Below are 27,444 nucleotides of genomic sequence, written 5' to 3' on the forward strand. Positions count from 1 at the left end.
ACTGAAATAGCAGCCAAAACATTGACTACGCCATGCCACAATTTGCAATCAAACTCGAAAAGCTCGACATATTTACCATGTGTCCTCAGTGGGTGGTAATGAAGCCGGCAAAATATTCTCGAACACTGCTCGCCTCGTCAAGTTGCGTTGCATAACCTAGGATCCCATCTGGTCAAATAATGACGACTGCACCGTTGCTATCCGCCACCATATAGGCAGCATGGGCCGAGCCCTCTGGATCATAGTAGAGTCGACCAATTGTTGGAATACTGAACCTTTGGTCTCCTCCAGCAGGTCTCTGAGCAACCACAGTTATAGACCGAACCATGCTGCGAGGAAGGCACTCGCTAAGCTGTTTCAATGTCTCCACAACACGGATGAGACTCTGCCAAGTCTTCTCGGGATGTCCAGCCAGGAGAAGAATTGACCAAGCAGCAACGTTCGGCATCAGGTGGAGCATTTGAATAGGTAGTCGTGACCCAGGAGCATATATTAAAGAATCTGGAGCTCTCCAGCCCGCTGATATTGCTATCGCTAAAGAAGGCTTGTTGATGACACTCTCGTCGTAGTGAATACCTAAACCGATACAAAAATCAATTGTATCATCGAAGACCTTGGCAAATAGCTCATTCGAGCTTGATGATAGATCCTTGTTCCTGTCAGGGACGGTCACCGAGATAGTAGCTGAGAAATCCTTGTCAAGGTTGATTAGATATTGCGCTACAGCACGCCGCTCTGTATCATAGCTGTGAAGCACATTGATACTATACCAGCCCTTCACGAAGCCGCCGAGCTTCCAGGCCAGGTTTACTGCATCATGAACGCCTGTGTTCATGCCCTGCGCTGTGCCAGATGAGTGTGTATGACAGGCGTCGCCGGCTAGTAGCACTCGGTCGTTGTTATAAAAGCACTCTGCTACGCGCTGATTGATGCTGTGGTGGAAGTCAGAAGGAACCTGGAGTCACGGAAACAAGACTCACCCATATAAAGTCCACCAGTTTATGGTTTCAAATTCCAATGAAAACGGTTTCATGAACTTGACAGCTTCCACCTTCGCATCTTCAAGTGTAAGCTTATCCCCGTAGTTGGCGAGCATTTCCTGTGTCATAGCAAATCCGATCCGCTTCACACCATGATCTAGCTGAACCCATAGCACATTCCCATGGCTTTTGGATTCGATGGAAGCGAAGCCAATATCAGCATCGGGCATATCAGTCTTGAAGCGCCCATCAATGCGTACCCATCTGAAGTTGGTGTGATCGCCTTCAAACGAAATACCAGCGAGGCGTCTCACAAGCGAGTGGCTGCCATCCGCGCCAACGATGAATTTACTAATCAGCAATATCAGCATGAGTCTCTTCAAAACAACAGCAAAATAGCGGACTGCCCGCATACCTCCTAACCGTCGAACTCCTACCCGAGCTAACCTCCGTTATATGTGAGACGACCTTATGATCGTCATCATAAGCCTCCTTGACGTCGAAGCCATCTAGTCTCCATCCGATGTACGGCTCGCCTCCAAGCGCTACATATGCATCTCGTATCACCTCCTCCGAATACTTCTGACGGATATTCAGACAATAATCCAGGAACGTGCCACGCATATGCCGGTACATAATTTCCCAACCTCGGGCCGTCACCCGCTTGCCATCCCTGTAAGTCACACTATCGCGAGCCACGTAACCAATTTGGTTCAGGTCATCTAATACGCCCAGTTGGTCCAGTAACTCAAGCGTGCGCGGATGGAGAGTTGTTGCGCGACCATACATGGCTTGTTGAGCTTTGTCATGTTGCTCTGTGCAGAGCAATCAGTGAAGCTTAGCCTCTTGGGGAGATTCATTAGAGGGAAGAAAGTGGGAAAGTGCCTACCAACGAGTAAGGTGTCCACACCCTGTCTAGTAAGTGCATACGCAGTAAGTAAGCCAGTAGGCCCACCACCGCTAATGAACACGTCTACTTTTCTGGTTTCAGTCATGGACGCCACAAATGTTTCAGTGGTATGTGACAAGAGGAAAGGGGGACGTCAATGAATATAAGCAATGCGCTCGTGGCAGAGTAGATTACTTTGAGCTCGGGCAATGACTGCGGATTCCTATAACGGTGCATAGTGTCAGCTAAGTGTTGCACAGGGAAAGCGTTAGAAACCCCTCACGCATGACCGTGTCATGTGCCGGATATATACAAGATCGCTTTGGAGATTGGCGTTTTCTGAATGAAGGGTCATGTAACTTGATAGCTCTAGACCATGTTCCGTGAATTATTCGGCAAGTAACCCCCTGGCAGATGGGAATAGATTAGGTTTTCGTTATGTTAATAAGCGAGACCATAAATGTCGAGCTCCTAGGAAGACCTGTATGTTGGCCAGGTGGCTCTCTTTTCTTCAATACTTTCTATTTACTTCCTAATAGGCTGAGCTTTATAATGGTCTGGCGATTATCAGAAGAATGATGGCGCCGCCAACCATAGGTCATCCCATAGCATCTCCATCAGAGAGCTATTCACATCATCTCCACTCCAGAGTGAGTCCAATGCCCCAGAGAATTGGGTATCCAGAGCTCCTTGGTTGGAACCATCGCCAACCTCTGATCCACCGAGACTGGAAAAGATACTCGGTGCTTTAGATAAATTTACATCATGGCCCAAGTGTCGGTCTGTAGTTTGAGGCGCATGTTTCTCAGTATGGACACTATATTCATGCCGTTGACCGCTTAGCACTTGAGATAGGGTCTTCCGCAGGTTGGTGGCGCAGTTCCTGGCGGTGTTGCTGTACAGATCCATGTTTTCCAGGCAGTCACAGCAGCTCTTCCAAGCATTACCCAAGACTGGCTGAGGAAATCTAGACTGCATAGCAGGAGATGCGTGAGCCAGTATGAGAACAACGCCAGCCGTAAAAGCATCTAGTGGTTTGGTTCAGCGAGCCGCCACTTCATACTCGTCACGGGGAGCACATACAGAAGACATTGTACCACCATACACTTGCCAATTCAGTCGTCGAAATTTCATTCATCAGATGCGACAGCTCAATCGCAGTCTCGACACATGATGTCGAACAGCTGATACTGAAATCCACGGCTATTCTGCTTTTCAACGGTACTTGTTCGTGTCGAGGGTAGCCGCCCGCTTGACGTGGTGGCAGATTGTCACGGCAGAACTTGACGAATGTAGGACGAAGAAGTAAGATTCTCAGGTGAAGGAATCTGGGGCAAGGGTCAGTGACGTATCATCAAACGATTCGCAGTAGTAATCACCTTCCTCTCAACAGGCTGCTTTCACGACGGAACGGTCCAGCCACACCAGCGGGCTGCTGCGCATCACGCCATTGGAGAGCCGCTGGGAGACTTGATTCAAATTCCAGAAGCTTCTCATCTAAACTGAGTAATGTCTGTGCTAACTCATTCTCGGACTTCGGCTGTTCTGACTGATCAGAAGACCCCCCGTCCTCCCAAGGTTCATAGACCTCAGATAGAATCTTTCTCAGTATCTTATATAACTGAAGAGTTCTGACATAGAACTCAGCTTTTGAAAGCGTGTCCGCTGGTAATTGGCAGGTTGCCGTGGTCGAATCGAGAAGTTCGTCATCGATAGCTTCTGGAAGAGGTACAGCGGAAGAATGAGTCATGGGAGGACGACCCAGCATCATGCTACTTGCACTAGGGGTTTTGTCAGTAATATGAACCTTCATAATCTGATGCACTCACAGATCAAGCATTACACATCCATGCCAGACGCGCCTTCTCATCTGTGTTTGGGCCGGTGTCCTGAGCCTATCCGCCTTAAGAGAATGCATTCCGAGAGATTGTGCGATTCTGCAAGCAAGGCCGATTATATTCCAGCATCTCGACGGAGACTCGCCTCCTTGTAAGTATTGCGACGTCAATAGTAATGTTTGTACCAGGGCTAAATCACCTTTATCAAGTGACATCACGTTCAATAGTCGCTGCGAACGTTGAAAGAACTCCTCCGCTGTAGCTTGCCGCGCTGTATGATCTAGTTTAGAAAAGTGGCATCCAAGAGCAAATATTATGTTCAATGCGCAATGAAACAGTGCCGGGGGCACGCAGGCATCTCCTAAACCCAGTCCGGACGAGATTGTTTCTGTGCCTGTTTCCGCATCTGGCGTCCATAAGCGCCTATAAGCGCGAAGAAAGTTTGGTTTATGAACATATGGATACAAACTGTGGATTTTGTCGAAATAGAGGTTCGAAAGATAGTCAGCCAGCTGTCGTGGTGGTAGGTCGTAGGCTTTGACACTCAGACTAATATCAGCCGCTGGTGGAATTGGGATCGATTGTGTGCCAAAAGTCGCACGCGGAACCGGATCTGTTGTCGATCTTCCTCGTTCAGTCTCTTTGATAGCAGATTCTTTGATCTGCTTTAGAAAAGACGCGACCGATGAATCACCAAAGAACTCGTCCTCGCTCTCTGACAAGCCGGAGAGTCCGTCGGGTGTTATGCCCATTGCTGTGATTCGGCTTTGGCTTCCTCTAGAACTCCGGAAGCCCGAGGCCTGCCTTGTTCTAAGATTAGAGGCATTGTGTCCGTCATTGCTCATGGGGGCATTTTGAGAGAAAGCAGTAGGACCATCCTCATTGTGTACTTGCAAAGGCATTCTCTGAGAGTCAGCGGTATCGTTATTCAGATCACATCGATGACTGACACCACCGGGTGTACTCTGTCCAATTCTGGGTTCTACTGAAGCAAGCGGGCTTCCAGACGCAGGAATGTGGGTGACTCTTGCAGACGCAGCTCGATCAACGGTGTGTAACCGGTATATATACCTGGAAATGACAAGTACAGTTGGCCCGAGGTTCCGTCCACTATACACACAGCAGAGTCTTACTGGTTATCTTGAGCTTTTTTGGCACTTTCAACGGGGTAAGAACACGAGGTCTCTCGTCGTTTACATGGGCCACAGCTGGGCTCAATACCATCGCAACGGATTTTTCGCGCACGACATGGTAAACAAGCGAGGGCGATCTTTCTTCTTTTTCTGTATTGCTGCGACTAATCATAAGTTAGAGATTGATGCTACAACTTTGTGTAGAAGCAGGTATGTACGTACCATGTTGTATTTGAGCAAGCAGATAGAAGCGCGGCGTGCCCTGTCAGCAAGACCTATGGAGAACAAGTATAAGTTGCTGAGGTAAGCTCATGTGTATTTGTTGTATACAGGCAGAAGATGTGGAGTGTTGTGACTTGCAAGCGAGTCGGGCGACTTTGTTCTAGTATGTCCCGCTGAATACCCCAGATAAGCGGGGCGAAGCGCCTCCAGATGGGGTAGCGTGACCGCTGCCCGTGGTGAAGAGAAACCGCCTCTCTCAACATTTGTCCTCCCTAGAATAGATTGATGATTTCCTAAGAGCATTATATCTGTATTTACTTCACACATTTCCTGGAATGATTAGTGAGATTAATACATAGTAAGGTATCGCTTGTCAGAGTAACAATGACCTGAAGCATCGTACTCAGGACATTCGCCGACGTCACGACATTGAGAATACCCTCGCTTTACGAACTTTGTTTCCCAGTTCCTTTATCAGGAATGTATGATCACCTTGTTAGGCTTTGGCTTGCTTCATTACCTACGCTCATGTTTCGAAGTTTCCCCTCATATTGTAGCATAAGGAGGAATCTCACCCCATGGGGTGTTATCGGACTGTATCGGAGTTGTATCGGTAGCAGTATCGGATACCGTACCGGGTGCTGTATCGGCAGGTGTTATCATGCGTGTGCCGAGAGCAGCTTCTTCTAACATCAATGACCCATTGATCGACGCTCGCTACGGGTGTTACAAAGGTAGATATGTCCCAAGAATGTCTGTCCAGATGAAGTTGTCAGAAGCTGATCGACATAACCATTATTTTCGGGTTGTGGTCCAGACGCTGATGGGGAGCCTGATGCAACACTTGCTTGCGTCTATCACGAGATCGTTTGAATAAGTCACGCATTTCGATCAGTCCAGAAAGGTAACATTGACTCTATCATAGCCCTCTACAATTCTACAGTCATTTAGGAACAAAAGTATCTGCGTCATAAATTAAGAGGCAGCGCAAAAAGGCCACCTTGATGCTTTATCTTATTACATATATTATAACACCACACGTCTTTATGGTACATCCTCAGAAAGACCCCAATCTCCAAAGTATATGTTTCCCATCCAAAATCATATTATCGAATACAAGGGAGAGAAAGGAAGATGGTCAAAAGACACGACCTACTCCTTCTTACCCGCGGCCTTCTCATCCTCCGACTCACTCCAATCCAGTAGCTCCATAAGCTGTTCCTCAGAGAGATTGTGTGTCCGGCTCTCAGCCTCCTTCTCCAGGTTCTTCATGTACTTCTTCTGTCTCTTCCGAGCGTTCTTTCCCCACTCAGGCACGCCGCTCGCCGTCGCGAAGTCCTCTCCATCTTCAATCTCATCGTCCGTGTTCTCCACTTCGCCGAGGACTCGACCAGCTCCGGCGCCACCACGAAGCTCATTAGCTGACATCTTCGCCTTCTTTCCATCCTTCTTGGCCTTTTCCTTCTCCAGCTGCTTCTTGCGGTCTCGGTCGTGCATGAACTTGAAGAAACGCTCGATGTATGGCCGGATGAGAAGGTAGCCAATCACAGACAGAATGACCTTCGTCCAGCGGTTGATGCTCACATCGGCGAAGGAGGCATAGAGGTTTCCGAAGAATCGGGTAAAGATGGTCTCAAAGAAGCTGTAGAGTTGACCGAAAAAGTCGTTGAGAGCGTCAGCGGCAACTTCGCCGGGATCGCGGGTTGCCATTCTGGATGATATGTTTTGTTTTCAGGTCTGAAGTGACCGTGTGTCCGAATGTTGCTGGGTTGCGTAGAGGGGAAGTCGCCGGCTTTGGCCGGAAGATAGTGGACGTTTTGTTGGGAAGCTTGGTCGTGGGGTTTTGGGGGCCCAGGAGGCAACTCGCAGATTGGAGCTGGTGAATTGATTGCAGGGCAATTATTTTGCCTGACAGACTGACGCGATAAGAGTAAGGAGAAGTCCCTGGTTCGGTGAACAGGCGTGGAACTTGATGGACAGTAGAGAAGAATTCCGAATGTGGAAATGGGTCGTTCGGGTCTAGCGTCATTCCGCGTTCGGAGTTATGGATTCTCCGGGAGGGGCTGAGAAGCCAATCACAACTGATCTCGATTTGTATGTACGCTCAACGCGTCTTCTGCAGAGGACACGAGCATCGCGCGTCGAAGACTGCTGGATCGATCGACGATATATCCCATCCTGTCGCCACGAACAAAGGCCTGTTTCGCCTCCTTTATCGGCTTCTACCATACATCAAGCTTCTTGCTTCTCCGATAGCCTCGATAGAGAATGGAGCAGAACGAAGAAGTCAATCTTGAAGAGGTAAGTATACATCATCCATAGCATACATGGCACACAGTAACAAATCGTCTTGCAGCGCTTGAAATCTGCTCTCTGGTTATCGATTGGAAAGATCGTGGACGAGGAGACCATTAAGCTTGGTGTCAACGCCACCCCTCAGTTCATCGGAGCTTTGACTGAGATGGTCTGGTCCCAAATTGGTAGGTTCATTGTGTACATCACCGATTCGCAAACGATTCTTCATGCCGTTTACTCGTTGCATGGTGGCTTTCGTCATGTATCGATCACTGTAACCTGTAGCTGACTAAGGATGATGAACAGAGACGGTCAGCCAGGATCTGGAGTCATTTGCTAAGTAAGCCAGATCCCTAAGCCTAAATTCCCAAATAGCAGGGCCTGGTTACCTTGTTTTGATGTGATCGTGACCTTCCAGGGGCGATCTGGATAAGGATATGCTTGACCTTGGTTCCGGGCTAACACTCGGCATTTCCTATTTAGGCATGCCGGGCGCTCAACAGTCAATGTCGCAGATGTGATGCTACTTGCGCGCCGTAACGAGGGACTGGAGTCTATTTTACGAGCATTTGTTGAGCAACAGCGTGAAGAAGAAGCTTGATTGGTCGGGATAAATCCCCACGTTTGAGCCTTGCGCAGCTTCACGCAACTTTGCGACTAAAGTGTGGCAGCGGGAGCAGAAAGACGGCTGCCCATCGCTACCATTCAAAATTGCCGCTACCTTTATTCTAGAAGCCTGCGCTCAGTGCTGCTGATCTCTTTAGACTGACAATTGCTGGACACCAATGATAGAGCGATCTACTAGTAGTTGCCCCGTTTCGTGACAGCTGCGGGACTGGATATTACTCAGTGTCAGGTGTCGGATTGCCGGGAGAAATGACGCCACTGCCTAGCACCCCACAAAGTGGAAGACGAGCTTCACTCCCCGGATGCGATCTCAAGCCACTCCGTTCTGATTCTTGGTCGCTTGCACATTAAGCCACACTTCAGCAAATTCTTGAACCTGAATGAGCGCCACTCAGTCCCAACAAATCACGAGCTGTCAACTTGGGCACTATTTTTATACGCAGACCAATAGAATGGCGTCGCGCAGGACGAATGCAACACCACGCATGTTGTAATGGTTGTCAAAGGAACGAGATGCAATCGAACCAATTAAACTCGACGGACACTTAATACATCATGATCTTTCAAACCTAATTCAGACGAGCAGCTTATAGTACGATAGATCTATGATCTCGGGTGATCATGATCAACGTCATACAAACGTCTAAGATACTGTTCGCCTTATCTACTTTATACCATTTAGCTCTTATATTTATGACAATTGAAGCTTTCGATTCCCCTAGGTTACAAACTACTAGTAGTATATTTCTATCGATGACTACAAAATATACCAGTTTCACTATTGTCGAGGACACCAGAATTCGCCCGCAAAAATGTTGAACACTGCAACCGACTCTATCAACACTTATCGAACAACCCTTAAAACCACGCCTGTCATGAAAGCAGCGCGCTTCCACGGTCGCGGCGACATCAGGGTTGAGGAAATTGAAGAACCCACATGCGGCAAAGGGCAGGTGAAGGTACGCTTCACGCACATAGCAATTGCAAGGTATGCGCTGACAGATCTACTCATAGATGCGACCATCATTCGTGGGGATCTGTGGAAGTGGTAAGTTCGCGATCAACTTCTGTATCGAAGACCCATAAACTGACCTGCGAAAGACATCCACGAATACTCCGGAGGCCCTGTCCTAGTCCCAGAAAAGCCACACGCAATCACAGGAACCAGCGTGCCAGTAACACTCGGTCACGAGTTCAGCGGAGTCGTCGAAGAAGTCGGAGAAGACGTGACCCATATCTCGCCGGGACAACGAGCGGTAGTGCGACCGACCATCTTCGATCGAGAATGCACGCCATGCAAGCAGGGATATGAGCACTGTTGCGAGAAGATCGGTTTCATCGGGCTATCCGGTACGTACATATCCCTACAACATATGGTATACATGCAGGGCTACATACTAATTTACTTGGTAGGCTACGGTGGTGGATTAGCGAAATACATCGTAGCACCCGCAGAACATTTCTATACGATTCCCGACAATGTATCCCTCGAAGCAGCAGCATTGGTCGAACCGTTGGCGGTAGCCTGGCACGCCGTGAATATATCGCCATTCAAGCCAAATGACAACGTCTTGGTGCTCGGGGGCGGACCTGTCGGTATTGGAATCATCCAGGTGCTTGAACTACAGGGAGCAAAGAACATCATGGTTGCGGAATTGACGGAGAATAGGAAGCGGTTCGCTTCTGATTACGGCGCAACGCATATTCTAGATCCGCGAGAGGTAGACGTTGCGGCGAAGGTCCGCGATCTGACTGACGGCGTAGGAGCGGACGTTGTTTTTGATACGGCTGGTGTGGAGGTGGCTTTGAACGGTGCCATCGCAGCATGTCGAACACACGGAACAATAGTAAACATTGCTGTTTGGGAGAAGCGGCCAGCTATCCGAGTCAACGAGTTGATGTATAGTGAAGTCAACTATACAGGGTCAGCACTGTACGATGAAAGCGCGTTTCGCGAAGTCATCCGAGCACTTAGTTACGGTGAGTTGTGCGGTCTCGTTTATGTCCTTGTAAGCATCTCTAATCGCTAATCAGGGCAATTGAAACCCGAGCGAATGGTCACGTCGAAAATCAAGCTGGATGATGTTGTGGAGAAGGGATTCCAGGCTCTATTGGATGATCGGGACTCACATTGTAAGATATTGGTTGATGTGCAGGCCTGATAAAACAGAGACCAGCATGGACTTACCAATCACTATATAATCTTTAATGTCTTGCCTTATTGCCACGTGCTGCTTGGACATGATAATAGAGCATTGTTATCAGGAGCCATATCGGCTTCGAGTGATAATATAGTACTGGCTACCGTATCGTTTTGTAGTAACTACTCTCAAGTAAGGTTTGCATAATACTATGACTATATAGTAGGCTAATGGTTTGGACAATATGCAAGGTGCTTTCTATTTGGACTCTAAATATGCTTTGATAGAGAGTACGAAGATATCCGACCTTTTAGGTAGAGCTCTGTATATTCCAGAGTAGACAACGTATATAAATTTCAATTAAAAATAAATTTAAGAAGTGCACCCGCGAAGAAACCGGTAACAATATTGTTTTCCGAAACGTGCTACCACTCTGCATTCCCGATATCTTAGCTATCTGCCAAAGCATCCCCCTCGTATCAGACACGCTCCTTGACGGTGGCTTTAACATGATAATTCGAGTACGCGATGCCGGAGTACGTGTCCTTGTCCCACACGAACCTATCCTTATCCAACATTCTCAGATCAAAGCGATAGACCATCAAAGCGGCCGTCAACCGAAGAACCTGCAGGGCCAATTCCTTCCCGAGACAAGCTCTAGGGCCCGAACTAAACGGTTTAAACGCCTCATGCACATCCCGGGCATAAGGACTGCCCTCACCACGCTCGAACCAGCGCTCGGGGCGGAATTCATCCGGGGCATGCCAATATCGGGGACTCCGCTGCATACTATACGTCTCGGTATAGACTTCTGTTCCAGCCGGGACGTAGATGCCTTCAATCATCGCTCCAGGCGACAGACGGGACGTAAGCTTGCCAGCCACTGCGACAGTTAGTCGGAGAGTCTCGTAGATACATCCATTCAGGTAGGGAAGTGGCAGCAGTTTCTTCCCAGTGATATCATCAATGCTCTGGAAGTTGCGCAAGAGTTCGCTTTGGAGTTCTTGGATCACTCCTGGAGTTGCTAGAAGTCGGTAGAATAACGCTGACATGATTATCTCGGTTGACTTGTAAGCGGCGAGCCTATACAAAGAAGGGAAACGCGATTTCTTCAGCCATTGTTGCGCACGCTCTATTGTGCTATCCATGTTGGGTCTCAAGTATCTGGGGGGCAGCGACTCACGTTAAGATAGTGGCGTTGCTATGCATTTCCTCATAGCTCAGCTTTAATTCAGTGGGATCACGGCTTTTGTGGCCCATAATATGTGTGATGAAATCACATCGACCATCCTGTCGGTCAATGCAACTAGAAAGAAAGAAGATGTAAACAGCTTAGTGGTGCCTAGCCTAACTATGAAAGTAATTGGGGAACGGCAATATTGGGTACATACTCTCTGAATGTGGCTGTGGGCAAAACCGCGCGCAGAGTAAGTGACGGTATCAGGTGGAGAACCAATCTGATTGATCCTTGAACTTGTGGAACCGCATAGTTGATAGCTTCTATCAGGGGGAAGAAATTTTCGTATAGATCAACCAGCGATTGCAGCGTGTCTGTGTGGGGGTCTTCTTTAGCAAATGCAACTTCAGATTTGGGGTGGATGCGTCGGGAACAAGATACTGAGAAACAAGAAACAAGAAAAAAGAATAAGGAGGAGTAGGAGTAGGAGTTCAAGAACGTATCAAGTATCAACTCACCTTTCTTTTCTTGAATTAGAGGCTCTCCAAAGGAAAGATCACTCACCAAGTTCCAAAGGAATCTGGAAAAATATTCAGTCAAATCATTGGGACCTTGATGTTGTGCGAGTGCATGCAAGAGGTTGTCCACATGCAGACGCAACAGCGATTCCTGTTCGAAAAGCGCGTTTGATGTAAAACCTGGAAGTAGACGTCTTCGTATTTTCTTATGCTCGGCTTGGCTCGAAAGCGAGCCGATATTGCGTGCTTTTAATAAGAGTAAGAGTATCACGTCCTGTAGGGTTCCGCTTCTATTAAATGGTTCATCGGCGCCGTTGTCGGTCGGCTTGGCGTTGTAGATAGTCTTCTGGGCTTCGACACTTGTGAATGACAATTGGTTGGGGCCAACTCGAACAACAGGGCCTGTATCCAAATCTCCCTCTAGTGCATCAGCAGAGCTGCCCGTAAAGCCCGAGAGATGGGGAGAGGATTATCGCTGTGTCTAACCATATTTCTCATGTAGCTGTGCCAGACCTGGGTTCAAATTCCGGCGATGCAAGGTTCTCATTGTCCAGAACTATAGGAATACCAACGGACGATTCTTTCTTAGTATAGGTAAGATATCTGCTTTGAGGAGATTGAATTTACCGGGAAAACCGCTCCAGTCAAAGGCCCTGGCACTCGCGCCAAGGGGTGGAAAAAGTAGTTGTAGATAATCATCAACATCAACGCTCCTGTGCCCTACACCAGCCATTGGTCCGTTACCATCGAAGCGTGCATCGTTAAAGGGGTTGGTCTCATACGAATGAGCATGCCATGATGGCAACTTGTTCAAGATTGATATCGGACATAGTCAAGAGAGATGCTGTGTGTTGATATCTTTATTTCATGGATTTGCTCTTAATCAGATAGATGTTCTTTAAAAAGAGAGAAGGTGGATGGGATGTAGTTTCAGTTTCTTTTCTTTCCCTCTTGTCGGTTTTCGAGTGTATCCCCGTATGCCTCGCACATTTATCTTGAAATAAGACCGATCAGTAGTTTGGGAATGTCACAAGCTTTTTCCTACATATCAGAGCACGTTGCATTGAAGGCTTTGGTGATAATCATGGGGCTCTTGTCATGATGTCAAGCCCTAAAGCTAGATGAGGCGCTCAGCTGGTGATTACCAGTAGATCAAAGTCACAACGCTAAAGTCAGTGCAGAGTTATCATTTTCATTGCACAGGAGTACCATACTACATTCTTGAGTACGCTTATGTTGGAACTTTGACGTCTAGTCTATGAAATATACTTTGTTTTCCCAGGGATAATCTCCGCGGCTACTACACTGATGTCAACCCCTATGCTGCATCAGGCGTTCAGGCAGTGATTACCAGTAGATCAAGGGCACAACGCTGAAGCCAATCCAGCTCTATTACCTACATAGTACGGGGGTACCATACTACATTGTTGGGTACGCTTATGTCGTAAGTTTGGCGTCCAATCTACGAACTATACCATGCTTTCCCAGTGGTGGTGTCCGCGGCTACTACACTGATGTGCAACCCGTCCGGAAAGAGGTAGCCACTAAGCTAATGTACAAATGGTTCTAAATTGATGACGCACTGTGTCTCTACTCGGAAGTGAGTTTCTTTCGATGTAAATCAAAGTAAGATGGAATGCCGCGGGTCCATATCAATGGGTCCACTTTAAAAAGCTCTGTGTAACCCGGAGATATGACGGCTCGGAAAGGTAGCTCCGTACAGTTATGCTGTGTATTGATTTGCTGAGATACCAATCATCAGGTCAAACTTCACTTAGGGGTAGCACACTCACATCTCTCTATACCAAGGGAGCTACCCAGTCGGCAATCTCTGTACAACATGGACTGTTGGCAACATTCCCGACCCATTGATGCGGAGGCCATCAAGAAGACGCCATCATTTACCACTTTGCCAATCCGTATAAACGAGCGAACCGATGTCGCGGATTCAGCCACCAGAAGGGCTCTTCGTGACTGGGACCATTGTCTACATGATGGCCTGGCAGATAAAGCACTGATTTCCATCAGTGAGCTGGGAAATCTGGGGGCATTTGCCTATCCCGAGGTGCCTCCCGAGAGACTGGCAATTTTGACCTACTTGACCGATTTAGGAATGCTCCACGATGGTTGGTAATTAGCAAAATCAGTGATATCATCGATAACTAACCCGGCAGTTAGATGGGTACGAGGCAATGGATATGGATCAAGCCAGGGCAGAACATCGTGACTTTGGTGCTCTCTTTGACCCCGATGGGCAGCCACTGTCGTCACGCCGAAGCACCCGTGCTCCCAAGTTGAAGAAGCTGGTGTCGCAAATCTTACTTGAGGCAATCCGTATTGACCGTGACTTGGGTATGTACATGTTTGACATGTATAATAAAGGATGGCTGTCCGCTGCAGGGGGTAAAGAGGGCAAGGCGCCTCAGTTCAACTCCTTGGAAGAATACCAAGCCTACAGAAGGGATGATTTTGGAATCAGGTATAACCGACTCTCACCCTTTAATGTGTTCAATATAGAAGAGACCCAATTTCTGATTACCTCAGGGCATTCTGGCCGATGGTGGAATTTGGCATGGCCATGCGTCTGTCGGATGAAGACAAGAAACTCATCGAGCCCGTTATGGAGCCCATTGACAAGGCAATTATCTGGACCAATGATTACTGGAGCTTCGATCGGGAGTATCATGAGTCTGTAACCAGCGGGAGTCGACTCACCAACGTGGTGGAAGTGGTTCGTCGGACTGAGAACATCTCTATCAATGAGGCAAAAGCCAAGGTTCGCCAGCTTCTCGTCGATTTGGAACAGCAATATCTTGAACGAAAAAGCAAGTTTTTTGCTCAAAATCCTTCACTTCCCTTCCACGTGAGGAAGTGGGTTGAGGTAGCGGGGATTACCGTGGCTGGGACTCACTACTGGGCCAGTTGCGCTCCCCGTCACCATACGTGGCGCAATCACTCAATTAACGTGCAAGATCCAAACGAAAGCAATGCTCATCGAGGTTACAGCACTGAAACAGACATGCCTAACAATCCCAGCTTCAGCAATCCTTCATCTGAAGATGCAAAGCTAACACCCGCTCGATTGAACCCAGAAATCAATGCACAGGAGTTCATGAATCTGAATGCCCAACTGGCATTAGACAAACATGATATCGAGCAGTTTATGCGAGCTGTATTGGCAATTCTCTCGAAAGTGGTCAAGCATTGCGAGAGCCTATTCGGTGGCAGAGACCACGAGGAAGCCAAGCTACCCCAAGCCGATGAGGCAACAAAGCGAGTTGTATCTTTTAAAGTATGTCCCGAACTTTCATTTGTTGGGAGTTCTGGCAGGATTAAGCCTAATAAAGCGTTTTATAGGCTTGCAGCAAAGAAACCCAGGAGGCAGAAGGACTGTGGTACAAACCCACCGACACAGCCCTCCAAGCACCAATTCAGTATATCTGTTCCATGCCCTCAAAGGGGGTCCGATCGCGAATGATTGAAGCATTGAACTACTGGCTTGAGGTAGACGAGGCATCACTGAACAAAATTGGACAGCTGGTCGATATCCTCCATAATGCGTCGTTGATCTTAGACGACATCGAAGACAACTCACCCAAGCGACGGGGAAAGCCCGCCACGCACACTATCTTCGGCCATTCGCAAGCGATTAACAGCGCCAATTTTATGTTCGTCCAAGCCGTCCAAGTTGCCCGCCAATTCCGCAGCCCTAACGCCGTTGAGATCCTGCTCGAGGAGTTGGAGAACCTGTACCTGGGACAAAGTTGGGATTTGTGCTGGAAATATAAGCTTAAATGCCCTTCCCCCTCTGAGTATTTGAACATGGTAGACAACAAAACCGGGGGGTTGTTTCGTCTCCTCTTGAGACTCATGCAGGCCGAAGGAAAAAGTACAGCCCACGACGAGGTTAACATGAACGGACTCACCATCCTGTTTGGGCGATTCTTTCAGATCCGTGATGATTACATGAATCTTCGCTCCGGTCTATACATCGAGCAGAAAGGGTTCTGTGAAGACCTTGACGAGGGAAAATTTTCGTACCCGATTGTCCACTGTGCTGCGAACCATGCGGGTTTTAGGGACCTCATTGACGGTGTCTTCCGACAGCGGCCTACTACAATTACGACCAGTGGAATGCAGCCACTGGCCCTAGAAGTTAAGCAACACATTGTTGAGTACCTTGACACGACTGGAACATTCCAGCATTGTCGGGAATACCTGCTGCAACTGGAAAGATCGATCATTTGTGAGATTGATCGGATTGAGAAGGTCACCAACGAGGCAAATCCAATGCTGCGACTCTTGTTGGAAAAACTGAGTGTGAAGTATGATTAAGCCAGTCCTGGCACAGGCCAAACATGGGAGTTCGCTTCAATTTTGTGACGCTTTGGTTTCAAGCCATGTGTAATAGGCTTAATTTTGCCCACTGGCACTCTTTAATGACATATCGAGGTCATTTACCTAGTATTGACATAAATAAGATGCTCCTTTGCTATGACATTATCCGCGATAAGAGCTAGATACTATATATTCTAGGTCCTAACCTACGACTTCGGTAGCATGAAGAAATTCATGATTCGATAGTCAAATACCGGATAGAAAATAATCAAGGTTTTGGGACTGCCGCGGACTTTTCAAGCGCTATTCCGCCACCGTTGTAGAGGCTACGCATGTAACCTTAGAGGCTATGACTCGTATCCATGTCTTATACGTATAGGGCCTGGATGGGCAAAGTCGGTGGCTCTGAGTGGATGTCACCACGGGTTTTCTTAGGCTGATTGGTAAATTTATGGCCTGGAGCTCCCTTATCCATAGGAAACAGAGCTACATGCTTTACATGGATGTGCTTCCACACTTATCGCTGTATGTCTTGGTAATACACCAGGAAGTAGTATCCGCACTGCACGCGCGGGGTCCTGGCAGCCCTTGTTCCGTGGTTCACATGAGACATGACATCTGTAATGGCATTCCATTGATGGTGGCTTTGAGCTGTCACAGCTCTGATTAGTCGTTTTCAGGGATGTCCGTATTAGGCTTTGACTTATAACCATTTGTGGGACGTTTGGAATGGGTTGGTCGCATTGCGGAATGTTACTTCCCGGTGAGCTTTACAAGTCACTGAGTCAGTGGCTTGATGTGCTCCATGGAGTTAGCAACAAATTTCAAGTTTTTGGGTCATGCCTTCTAGTGATACGTTTTCTTTCTCGGTTCACTGAATGAGTCTCTCGCTTTTGGATAGAGTCTCTGTTTGGCAAGTCACCATACATGTGCTGAAATCTTCAATTATCATCATGGCGAAACGACTTCTGCCAAGCTATACCCATTACATTGCTACTACGTACATATTCAATGGGCTTCCGGGAAGGTAATTATGCCGGAGGGTCTGATGGTATTGTTCAATCTCATCATCCCCTGCAGATAGGGCTAGCGTTTCATGATCAATGTAAGACATCGCCATTAATCTGAGCCCATTCATCTCATCGTGCCACAGGTTGTAAGGAAGCTTCCTCAAATTCACCCTGCGTCCCCCTAATTTTATGATGCAAAATACTTAGCGTGGACTAGAGCCCAGATGACAGCTCTCCCTTTATAATAGTTGTCTGCTTCGTGCAGGCCTTCCTACCGCAGGGGTCCTGTCTTAATACATAGCACAGTACTATCTACCAGGATAATCTTGTCCAACTAGTCTACATCACTAAAGAGGAACCCGAGGTTTCACATTTTCACGAGACCTCCGTCATTATCTCGAGTTAAATGCGCTGGAAAATGACCATGTTATGTCGCTATTTACTATTGATTCTAAGCCCCTAACATCTTCTGCGAATATCTTCTCATGCATGCTTACATCATGAGAGTGATAACTCTTATCGGCACATCTACCAGACTCTCGCAGAACTCTGAGGCATTTCTTTGGATATGGTCAGGTCCTTCGGGGTATTGAAACCTTCGGTCCAGTTTCTTGGTGATGAAATAGCCCACGGCCCCATTCTTTCCACAAAGCGCAAAAACGGCAAAGCCATCGTAGCAACGGACAATTTGCTCACCCGGGGTGATGGTAGGAATGAGAAGGGACAGTCCAACGTGTACATGGTATTCGACTGATAGCTCTAAACATCGATAACAAGAGAGGTAATGTCAGTTTTAGGCTCCTGTCAGACTGCCGATTAGAGTGTAAATACCAGACTCCTGGTTCGAGGCACTTCCACCAGCCATCCTCAGCATTTCTGAGCGCACGATATTATCCACACCATCTGCAACAATTACCAAGTTTTCAGTGTAAGTTATACCATCTCGGGTAAATACGTTGACGCCGAAGCCCTCATGATGGATGCTGTTTGCCCCCTTCCCGAGATGCACCGATTGTCCGGCGTGCTTGGGCCGAGTGCCGTGTAAAGAACCTCAAGTAACTGCTAGCGAGATGTAACACTAATGCCATACCTATATCTGTATTGCAACTTAGCATTCAATCGACTAAAGTAGTCACTAATCTTGAAGCCCTTCTCAGTGTCCCAAAGGGACACTAGGATAGGGTTCTACACACACTACCACTAGTACTAGTACGAGGTAGTGGTTCATATTCCATAATATGATAATGAACAGTGGTATTAGTGCAATTATGCTAGTAAGTAGAGCTACCTATACTATGTACTAGTATCACTAGCGAGACCGGAAGTACAGACGACTTCGGATAAAAATTGGCGAAAATAGATATATATTCTTTCAGGATGCCTCAGGGTGCCCCCGCCGTTCGCCTCGACCAAGATTCTCTACGGATTAGTATTGATAGTACTTGTATGCTATGAAATTAATAAACCACAGTACAAGTACTACAATCCAAAATATATGGTAAAAGACCTCCATAATTACAAAACCCTAGAAGCAAGATGCTAGAGCCAGCGTACTACTTGTATACAACTTGACGTGCTATTGAGACCTTCGAAGCGCCAAGAACAATAACCCACTTCAGTTTTGGGTTGTATAACCAAATTAAAAGAACATTTTCAACAAGCGGGTCCCATAGCTCAGTTGGTTAGAGCGTGACGCTAATAACGTCAAAGTCGAGGGTTCGAGCCCCTCTGGGACCATCTCACTTTTGTATTTTTTGTATAAGTATTTTTTTTTCTTTCTCACTCACCCCTCTAATAAATAGAATCTTCAAGCTATGCTTTCTAAACCATGTTTGTGGTCATTGCAGCATCGTATGACGACTCATATTACCATCTCATGTACGACCTGCCGGTCCAATTGGGCGTTTACAAAAAAGTCCATTCCCAAGTCCCATTGATCTATCCATACATCAACAAGGAACTAGATACTCTCAGAGCACTCTTCTGGTATTCCCGTGATGACAATGGTTAATTATATATGTATATCCCTTGACGGTGCGTAGAGATCGAATGATGTCGATCGCGGGTACGACGTGTAAATACCGCCGACTATATATGGACTTACCTAGACAGGCAACACACTACTAGTATGACTCGGCTTCGCATTACGCAGGTACGCCAGAAAGGTCAAGTAAATTCTTGACTGGATCCAACGAGCATGACAATTGATAGAATAAGATGAATAAGGAGAGGGGTAGGTAAAAAAGCAAAAAGATGGTCCCAGAGGGGCTCGAACCCTCGACTTTGACGTTATTAGCGTCACGCTCTAACCAACTGAGCTATGGGACCCGCTTGTTGAATGAGCGGGAAAGTTAGCATCAAATAAGCCAAAAGCTACAGCAACACTCCTAAAGCTGCTTCTAATAGAACAAGGCAACAGTTACTACCGTAATCACCCACCTTCTTTGTTAGTGGAATAAGCAGGTTGCTCATCGATAGACCCAGGGGTCTAAAGCACACAGATGGAGGGCTGCTAAGGTCAATTTGAATTCCATCGACAGTTATCATCGAGCACAGTATGTCTAAACGACTGGTCATCTGCAACCATTACCCTTTTAATGTTCACTCTCCTTTTTCTTCCTTTATGTAGTAGAGGCGTCAGTTAGACGCGTAGCTAACAGCAAGCAGTAGGCGTTTATTATTCCATATATTTAGACTTGGCTGATGGTCAGTGGTAGTCCTATTTCACATCCTGACTGTTGACAGACAGACAAGCTCCCGTGCTCTAGCTGTGCCGAGCTCTCATTCTCTACACGATATGCCACACCGTTGGATGAAATGGAAATCTAAAAAAGAAACAGGTAAATGAAGCTCGTTTCTAACCGCGCGGCATACGGGGCGCTTGTGTAGCACTTGGATCAAGATAGCTGCTGCTTCTTTACCTGAAGTCGACGAGTTCGAGGAAGAAATTAGACCAAGGTCACTGAGGAAAGCTAGAAGAATTAATTCAACTATAAGTACTTCACTAAAGCTGGCCATTTAACCACAGAACCAAAAGTAAAATAGCCTTTCCACCTTCTCACTAAAACCTAATATCCACATATCTCAGAGGCTTGCCTTTTGATTGTATCTTCTTAGCTTCTATTAGACAATAAGCTATGCCTCTCGTGCTACTTGCTGTGTCTCTGTAAACTGGTACTTGCTAAATTGACGCGTGGGTAGCTTCTGCTGGAACATGAAATCCAGCTCCTCAAATGTTCGACCTTTAGTCTCCGGCAGGAAGAAGTAGCACCAGAGTGTATCCAAAACACCGATGCCAGCGAATAGGAATCCCAACTTGCCGCCCCAGTTGGCACCAGTAGTGTCCATTGCATAGGGAATGGCGACAGCAAATATTACAGACCATATCACCACAGTGACGTTGGACAGGGCTATAGTGACACCTCTCAGATTAACGGCAGACACCTCGGACATGACGGTGAAGCACAGTGGTCCCACGGACATGTCGTAGACGAGGTTGCATATCACCATAAGGGCGGACATAGCCCACGCAGGCCCTGAATTGTGTTGGGGCACGACAGCCAGAATCCCGACAAGAAGTAGGAGCAAGGCAATCACGGTAGAGCCCCACAGGTAGATGGTGCGCCGACCGGCGTATGAGATGAGAATGTAGGAGGCCAGTGTCCCAACGAAGCCCATGCATGTCAGGCCCACATTCATTGAGAAAGCGTCCGACGTATTTAGACCAGCAGTCTCAAAGAAGTAAACCGCATAGTTGATGAACAGGATATTACCACAGAGGGCTTGAATATTGAAAGCCTGACAGGAAATAATAGTGCGCCGTAGATTTGTACCGCGAAAGCAGTCAAGAATGCTGGCCTTGGCCCTGGAGCTCTCTTCTAAGCGGAGAGTCTCTTGGATATGAGCGAGGTATGCGTCCGCATCAACTTCAGATGTCGTCAAACGCTGGATAGATTTCCGCGCTTGCTCAGGTCGAGCCTTCTTGCAGAGCCAGTAAGGAGGAGTTGGACAGAAGTATATGAGCGAAATGATGAAGACAGGCAGAGCCCATTGTGAGGCGAACGGGATCTTATAAGCCCAGTTGCTATCCATCGTGCTGGTCCCCTTGAGTAGTCCCGATGCCACAAGTTGACCAATGACATAGGACAGGTTTATGACGGCAGCGAGGACACCGCGAGCAGCAACAGGAGCAACTTCACTAACATAGGCATTGGCGAGGACAGGGTAGACACCTGTAATAAATCCGTTAAGCAGCTCGCCAACGAAGAGAAGAGCTGGGCCTTCGCTGAAAAATTGAAAGAAGATGGACCCGATCGAGCCGATTGAAGCTGCAGCGAGGGTCATGCGCGGGCCGTATTTGTCGTAGGCAATGCCTGCCACCAGCGAGCCAGGCACACTGCCCACGTATGATGCATAGTTGAAGGCAGACAGCCAGGAGGGAGCAACCGCATATTGCCCGTCCACCAATCTGCCATATGTGCGAACAAACGGGGTCAGCCCCACTAGACTTCCAATCAAGGCGCCATCAAAGCCACACAGAATGACTGCTAGATTGACGAAACATGACCATAGCAGGGCTGGACGGTAGAACTGGCACGCCTTCCAGAACCCGAGACTGTGCTCGAATCTGGTATGGGCCAGGGATTTTTCTGCATCATTGGTTCGTTCAGCCCCAGTCTCTTCAACATTACTAGGTAATTGCTTGACTATTTCATCCGGAACCCCCGACTTCTTTCTATTTCCCTCTAAAGACATGACGGATTAGATTCAATGATACAACAAAAGGAGCAAAGGGAAATATTTCGCTTAGAAAGTCAATCACACACCTTCTGGACGCAAGCCCCTACTTTATAGTTGAGTCTTGCCTCTGTTTATCGGTTTGCTATATCTTGACTTCACAGACCTGCAGGGTCCAAGACACTGTGAGGAGCAGCAGCACGGCAGATAATGAGTCAAGTGCCAACTGGAGTCCTCCTGACTATCAGGATGAAGAAGGATGAAGGAAGAGAGGAAGGTCCAAGCAGCCGACGGTAAACCTCAGGCCAGCGATTGGTTGGGTCACCTGCCGCCACCACCGGCCATTCCCAACTGGGAAGGCGTATCACTTTAGTCGGGAGGAGTTGCTTATCAGTGCGCTCATCCAAATGTATCTTTGCTCTGCAAACTATATAGGTGACCCCTCTCGCTTCTGGAAGCATTGCAGTAAATGTTATAGTCTGATCACCGATCTTTTTCTCAGTTTCCTTACTACGATTCCAACTGAAAACGCCACCATGGTAACCTTGCAGCTGGTTCAGATTACACTTTCGGACGAGGAACGCGCTACCAAGAAGCTCTCTTCTCATAACCTCCAAGCGGCTCTTGAAGGCCTTCATCGAGATGGCGTTTGTGTTATCACCAACGGCGTTGACCCTGCCCATCTCGACAAATTGAACGAGCGCATGGTCCCTGAGGCCAAGACTCTATATGCCAACCCGCAAACCCACCGCAATTTTGGCTCCCGCACAGGAAATATCCAGCAAGAGCCAGTCGTCGACCCGAACTACATGTTTGAGGATGTCATTGCAAACCCCTGGGCAACTGCTATCACCGAATGCATGCTGGGGCCAAACCCACACCTACGTTTCTATAGCGCCAACACGGCCTTCAAAGCCGAGGACCGGCAACCGGTGCATGTCGACGTGCACTTTGACTTTCCCAAGATCCCTTTTGGACTGTGTATCAATGTAAATCTGGTGGCAACCTCCCCGGAGAATGGAGCCACCGAGCTCTGGCCTGGTAGCCACCGGGACGCCGATCCTCGAGACAGTGACGACACGGGGGTGATCCCGGAGGTCGTTGAGGCTCGCCGCAAGATTTCTCCCCCAGTGCAGCCATCTCTACCAAAGGGAGCTATCATTATTCGGGACTTCCGTCTGTGGCATGCAGGCATGCCGAACCGCACAGATGACCCGCGTGTTATGCTCGTGACGATTCATTTTCCGGCGTGGTACCGTTCAGACTTGAAGGTCATACTACCTCGGAGCTTACAAGGGAAGGTGGACTGGGGCCATTTGGTACCGTGCGTTGAGTGGGTGGATGAGAACTATGACTATCTGAAAGGTCGGCATGACCATGATTTTACACTGCAGCCATAGAAAGCAGAGGCCGTCCACTTGTCAATCAAATTTAACTTGAGAGTACAAAAAGTTAATGAGCCGAATAGTATAAGTATATATTTGTGACAGTATTGTTCCATGATGAATAGGAGATATATGAGTAGCAGACAAGACTGAATTGGACAGGTAGAGTATCTACAAACATATGAAAATAGAAAAGAATAATACTAGATGACACAAAAAGAGATACAGGGAATCCAAACAGAGAAAGAGTATAACTATGCGACCTAACCGGGGTTATTGCCTGAGGCCTCAAAGTTTGCTCGGCTGGGCTCCGATTGGACAATATCGAAGTCGTGCTCCACGCAGCAACGGCAGCCAATCAGGCCTGTTCCAGATTGCCGCGCGGGTTGCCTAGAGCGGGTCATCTCAGCGAGGCTGCCCCATCTTATATTACCAGACAAGCCACCTCTGTCATCTCCCATCGAGGTACGAACCGCTTATTATCAGGCAACACTTCTAAAAAGAAAAAAAAAAGCGTCGACAATGGCGCGCACGCTGGCCGAGGACGACGCTATCCCCAACGGCTGGCGGACTCGCCAACCAGGCTGGACCATCTGGCTGCTTATATCAATCATCCGAGTCTCACTAGTATCTCTACTCCTTGGCATTTACTACATGATACCCTCTTTCAGACAGAGTCCGACATGGACATATCGCCAAGCATTTACCACCCGTCTCACAAAGCTAGTCATGACCATCATCCGCGAACTCGGCTACGCGCAGTCCCTGAGCCTGGAGTCAGGCAAGCTGGGCGACCGATGGGTCCTCATGAACCCAGCTCCGGAAGACTCGTATCGCGGTGCTTTCACAAGCGACACTATCAAACCTGAAACCATCGGCGGGACATGGTATCCCTCTCCTCCACCTAAGACCTTGCCACCTATCATCGACATCAAGGATGATGATCAAGAGCAAGAAACAGATGACGAGAAGAGCCTAGTCATCCTATCATTTCACGGCAGCGCATTTCTCTGGCTAACTGGCAGGCCCGATGACTCCGGCTTCACAGCCGACCTACTCAACGAGAAGCTGGGTACCGGTACCCGTTCGCTGTGGGTGCAGTACCGGCTAGCAGGTGGTAACAATCCAACCCCATACCCGGGGCCCATGCAAGACGCCATGACCTCATATCTCTATCTCGTCCGAGAACTGAACATCTCGCCGTCCCGCATCGTGCTCGTTGGCGACTCATCCGGAGCTACTATGGTAATGGCTCTATTGCGCCACCTCGCCTCATTCCAACAGGAGAGCGGCCATGAGCTTGCAGAGCTGCCACCGCCTCGGGCGTGCCTTCTGTTCTCACCCTCGGTTGAGTACAGCTTCGAGGGTGACTCGCAGGCTGTTAGCGCCCACCGGAATCAGCGGACTGACTACTGTGATGGGGAGATGGCCGCGTGGGGTGCGCGTGCGTTTGCCCCGCCGGAGTCAGTGCGTCTGGATGATCCGTACCTGTCACCGGCGCTGCATCCCTTTGCAACGCCTGTTCCGATCTTCGCGCAGGTTGGAGGTGCGGAGATGCTGTGTGATAGTGTCAGGGGGTTTGCGGATGCAATGCGTGCTGTTCCGGGCAATAATGTCGAATATCTGGAGATGCCTGGATTGCCGCATGATATTTATATGATGGGACAAATCCTTGGGTGGCAGGAGGAGCAGGAGGAGATGATAGAGGCAGCTGCGCGGTTTGTTCGCGGAGTCTAGCTATTCTCTCATTTTCGAATTTCGTTCTACACTTCAGTTCTCGTTTATATGAAGGTCTTACCTCTGAAGATGATCTTGATACCCTGGTATGTCTAGCTTTGGGTCCTAAGTCGAATTGGCGATGTTTTTGTTCAATCTGATCTACCGCATCTCCTTTCCTATTTTTTTTTTTTTTTTTTCTTTTTTCTATCTTGGCATTTCAATCACATCAGCATCTAATAAGCAGTTTGTATGGCATAGCACATCGGCAACGTGTATTTGCTCAACATGACCAGATGTCCTATCTCCTCTAATTCGATATGATTAAGTTGGGTCTTCTACTCAGTAGACGTGTCAAGTACAAAATATTTTGGAATCAGCACTGAAATCTTTACTATATATAAGCGCAGGAACAGCATGGCTAAATGATAGAAGGATAACGTGATATACGATGCCACTATTTATAAGTATACATACAACAAAGTAAGGTACCAGTGAGCTAAGTAATAGCTATATACACTAGCAAACGAGTGTAAGAACTTGGAAAATATTTATAATACATCGCATGCCTCAGGCACGATGACAAACGGGAACGTGAACAGACGATTCTGTACAGAGGGTGATAGGATACACCCAGCCGTCTACCACTCAGGCATGGTAGCAAACCAGCTCTTGATGAATTCGATACGCTCCTCGCTATCGGAAATAGGGCCGGCACCCCAAGAGTCACCCAACCACATAGTCTGCTTGGACTCGGTGCTGGGCGGGAAATGAGGGAGTCCATCGCCGTTCGGGTTACCAGTACGGATGAAATTAGCCCAGTAGTTGGACATGTACTCCTCAACCACATAGTCATAGGGGTACCAAGTGACATTGGAGTAGTCGGAGTAAGGGATGTTGTTGAAGGTGTACCAGAGTTCAGAGCCGTGGTAGGCGCCCTGGTCGCGGTTCTCAGCCGGGGAGCGAGTGAAGTAGTAGGTGTAGACAGGGCTCTTGGCACCGCCCTTGGCCCAGTCGAGAGCCCATTGCCAGGTGCCAATACGGCTCATGTCGCGGTAGAGGGCGTTCGAGTTGTTGTTGGCCTGGGAGGTGGAACCGCCGGGGTAGAGCTTGAAGAATTCTTCCGAGAAGTTCTGGAAGACCTCGTTGTAGAGGGTATTGTAGGTGGAGTCAGTGAGACCGGGGTCAGTCTCGGCGCCGGACTCGTCCTTGTTGTTTCCGGTGAGGATGGGCACGTCTGCGTGGGCATTGAGAAGGAGGGACTGGGTGTAGTCGTAGGGGAAGACGTAGCCGTCGATGTTGGGACGCCACATGGGGGGTTCCATGAAGAAGGCGGAAGCGTTGGCGAACTGGGTACCTTCGAAGATGGTATCGCTGAGAGAGTCGTATTCGAGCAGGGTCTCCATGGAGACGGAGGTGCGCAGTTCTTGAATGGAGGTGACGTTCAGCTCCTTGAGGAACTCGACACCCTGGGCTTCGGCGGCCACCTTGGTGCGGTGGCTGGTGGCAGCACTGCCGGTCATGGGGTCATGAGGACCGCGAGCACCGCTCTCAGAGATGACACCGGCAACGAGACCCTTGGTCAGCGGGCTCCACATGCTATCCAAGGCGCTGGCCGAGCCGGCAGACTGACCGCCAACAGTAATCTGGCTGGCATTGCCACCGAAGTTGGCGATGTTCTCGTGAACCCAGCGCAGAGCGGCTTGCTGGTCGAGTATACCGTAGTTACCAGAGCTATTGTGACCGGATTCGGCGGACAGTTCGGGGTGGGCGAGGTAGCCGAAGGGGCCCAACCGATAGTTGATGGTGACAACGATGATGTCTTTGGCAGCGAGACCGGTGCCATCGTAGGTCAGGACGTCACCAGAACCACCCTCAAAGCGACCGCCATAGATCCAAAAATACACCGGCAGGTTCTTGGAGGTGATGTCAGAGGTGTCGTTGTAGTTAGGGGTCCAGATGTTCAGATAAAGGCAGTCTTCGCTAGTGCTTTTCTTTCCGCTACTGAAGATGCCCGCACTGCTGTATGACTGGGCGCATTGAGGGCCGAATTCTGTTGCATTAAGGACGCCAGACCAGGACTGGGGTGACTGAGGCTCCTTCCAGCGGTTTTCACCAGTCGGGGCAGCGGCGAACGGAATACCTTTGTAGACAACGGCGGTGTCACCACCACGGAAGGGGGAGTATGTGCCCCGCACATATCCCAGAGTGGTGTTCACAACAGGAAGGTCAGAGCCGGCTGATCTTGTCTGAATGGCTGCAGACGCAGCCAGGGGCACAGCGGCAGCCAGGCCGGCCAAAGTTGAAACAGCGCGCATGAGGAAGATCGTGCAGCTAGATGATGAAGAGAAAAGAGTGAATGCTGTGGATTATTGTTCCGAAAGTGTGATGAAGTGGCAAAGGAACTGGGAGAGGTTCCCTTTTTATAGAGAAGGCCT

At 48.5% G+C, this 27,444-nt stretch overlaps 12 protein-coding genes and 2 non-coding genes across 14 annotated transcripts; 6 read left to right on the forward strand and 8 right to left on the reverse strand.

The window, feature by feature from the left end:
• Positions 1–172: 172 nt before the first annotated feature.
• Positions 173–1,975, reverse strand: BO88DRAFT_413521 (pentachlorophenol 4-monooxygenase; the record flags this gene model as incomplete). The annotated part of the gene is made up of 4 exons (XM_025708134.1): positions 173–932; positions 981–1,331; positions 1,396–1,795; positions 1,870–1,975. 4 exons carry the CDS (start codon positions 1,973–1,975, stop codon positions 173–175), a joined length of 1,617 nt encoding a protein of 538 aa, XP_025564304.1.
• Positions 1,976–2,436: 461 nt separating this feature from the next.
• Positions 2,437–4,552, reverse strand: BO88DRAFT_424084 (fungal specific transcription factor domain-containing protein; the record flags this gene model as incomplete). The annotated part of the gene is made up of 4 exons (XM_025708710.1): positions 2,437–2,897; positions 2,953–3,197; positions 3,249–3,650; positions 3,849–4,552. 4 exons carry the CDS (start codon positions 4,550–4,552, stop codon positions 2,437–2,439), a joined length of 1,812 nt encoding a protein of 603 aa, XP_025564305.1.
• A 1,472-nt stretch (positions 4,553–6,024) lies between these two features.
• On the reverse strand, positions 6,025–7,036 carry BO88DRAFT_403501 (uncharacterized protein). Its single transcript, XM_025706377.1, has one exon. It carries the CDS (start codon positions 6,770–6,772, stop codon positions 6,215–6,217), a length of 558 nt encoding a protein of 185 aa, XP_025564306.1. The 5' UTR covers positions 6,773–7,036; the 3' UTR covers positions 6,025–6,214.
• Positions 7,037–7,330: 294 nt separating this feature from the next.
• On the forward strand, positions 7,331–7,958 carry BO88DRAFT_337063 (CENP-S family protein; the record flags this gene model as incomplete). Its single annotated transcript, XM_025702926.1, has 4 exons — positions 7,331–7,363; positions 7,419–7,542; positions 7,664–7,697; positions 7,841–7,958. 4 exons carry the CDS (start codon positions 7,331–7,333, stop codon positions 7,956–7,958), a joined length of 309 nt encoding a protein of 102 aa, XP_025564307.1.
• Positions 7,959–8,702: 744 nt separating this feature from the next.
• Positions 8,703–10,201, forward strand: BO88DRAFT_486660 (uncharacterized protein). Its single transcript, XM_025712472.1, has 5 exons — positions 8,703–8,943; positions 8,999–9,032; positions 9,086–9,334; positions 9,398–9,964; positions 10,019–10,201. The coding sequence occupies exons 1-5, from the start codon at positions 8,797–8,799 to the stop codon at positions 10,144–10,146; spliced, it is 1,125 nt and encodes a 374-aa protein (XP_025564308.1). The 5' UTR covers positions 8,703–8,796; the 3' UTR covers positions 10,147–10,201.
• A 403-nt stretch (positions 10,202–10,604) lies between these two features.
• Positions 10,605–12,733, reverse strand: BO88DRAFT_479560 (putative cytochrome P450; the record flags this gene model as incomplete). Its single annotated transcript, XM_025712085.1, has 7 exons — positions 12,603–12,733; positions 12,448–12,540; positions 12,307–12,376; positions 11,821–12,222; positions 11,517–11,688; positions 11,309–11,431; positions 10,605–11,208 (listed from the first exon to the last, which is right to left on the reverse strand). The coding sequence occupies exons 1-7, from the start codon at positions 12,648–12,650 to the stop codon at positions 10,605–10,607; spliced, it is 1,512 nt and encodes a 503-aa protein (XP_025564309.1). The 5' UTR covers positions 12,651–12,733.
• An 816-nt stretch (positions 12,734–13,549) lies between these two features.
• BO88DRAFT_479575 (bifunctional terpene synthase/polyprenyl synthetase family protein) lies at positions 13,550–16,292 on the forward strand. Its single transcript, XM_025712086.1, has 5 exons — positions 13,550–13,946; positions 13,999–14,172; positions 14,221–14,299; positions 14,338–15,112; positions 15,178–16,292. The coding sequence occupies exons 1-5, from the start codon at positions 13,661–13,663 to the stop codon at positions 16,153–16,155; spliced, it is 2,292 nt and encodes a 763-aa protein (XP_025564310.1). The 5' UTR covers positions 13,550–13,660; the 3' UTR covers positions 16,156–16,292.
• A 1,369-nt stretch (positions 16,293–17,661) lies between these two features.
• BO88DRAFT_452040 (uncharacterized protein) lies at positions 17,662–18,033 on the reverse strand (the record flags this gene model as incomplete). Its single annotated transcript, XM_025710671.1, has 2 exons — positions 17,662–17,927; positions 18,000–18,033. 2 exons carry the CDS (start codon positions 18,031–18,033, stop codon positions 17,662–17,664), a joined length of 300 nt encoding a protein of 99 aa, XP_025564311.1.
• A 798-nt stretch (positions 18,034–18,831) lies between these two features.
• BO88DRAFT_t93 lies at positions 18,832–18,905 on the forward strand. The gene has a single exon. It is a non-coding gene; the product is annotated as a tRNA-Ile (tRNA).
• A 517-nt stretch (positions 18,906–19,422) lies between these two features.
• On the reverse strand, positions 19,423–19,496 carry BO88DRAFT_t107. Its single transcript has one exon. It is a non-coding gene; the product is annotated as a tRNA-Ile (tRNA).
• An 807-nt stretch (positions 19,497–20,303) lies between these two features.
• BO88DRAFT_424090 (uncharacterized protein) lies at positions 20,304–22,366 on the reverse strand (the record flags this gene model as incomplete). The annotated part of the gene is made up of 2 exons (XM_025708711.1): positions 20,304–21,874; positions 22,129–22,366. The coding sequence occupies 2 exons, from the start codon at positions 22,364–22,366 to the stop codon at positions 20,304–20,306; spliced, it is 1,809 nt and encodes a 602-aa protein (XP_025564312.1).
• BO88DRAFT_403505 (phytanoyl-CoA dioxygenase family protein) lies at positions 22,329–23,347 on the forward strand. The gene has a single exon (XM_025706378.1). The coding sequence runs from the start codon at positions 22,442–22,444 to the stop codon at positions 23,303–23,305; it is 864 nt and encodes a 287-aa protein (XP_025564313.1). The 5' UTR covers positions 22,329–22,441; the 3' UTR covers positions 23,306–23,347.
• A 392-nt stretch (positions 23,348–23,739) lies between these two features.
• Positions 23,740–25,414, forward strand: BO88DRAFT_249934 (alpha/beta-hydrolase). The gene is made up of 2 exons (XM_025702206.1): positions 23,740–25,113; positions 25,268–25,414. Exon 1 carries the CDS (start codon positions 23,813–23,815, stop codon positions 25,025–25,027), a length of 1,215 nt encoding a protein of 404 aa, XP_025564314.1. The 5' UTR covers positions 23,740–23,812; the 3' UTR covers positions 25,028–25,113; positions 25,268–25,414.
• A 38-nt stretch (positions 25,415–25,452) lies between these two features.
• On the reverse strand, positions 25,453–27,324 carry BO88DRAFT_434107 (carboxylesterase/lipase family protein; the record flags this gene model as incomplete). Its single annotated transcript, XM_025709464.1, has 1 exon — positions 25,453–27,324. One exon carries the CDS (start codon positions 27,322–27,324, stop codon positions 25,648–25,650), a length of 1,677 nt encoding a protein of 558 aa, XP_025564315.1. The 3' UTR covers positions 25,453–25,647.
• Positions 27,325–27,444: the final 120 nt, after the last annotated feature.

Source organism: Aspergillus vadensis (genome assembly GCF_003184925.1).
Source record: "Aspergillus vadensis CBS 113365 unplaced genomic scaffold BO88scaffold_7, whole genome shotgun sequence".
In the NCBI taxonomy this organism is placed as follows: Eukaryota; Fungi; Ascomycota; class Eurotiomycetes; order Eurotiales; family Aspergillaceae; genus Aspergillus; species Aspergillus vadensis.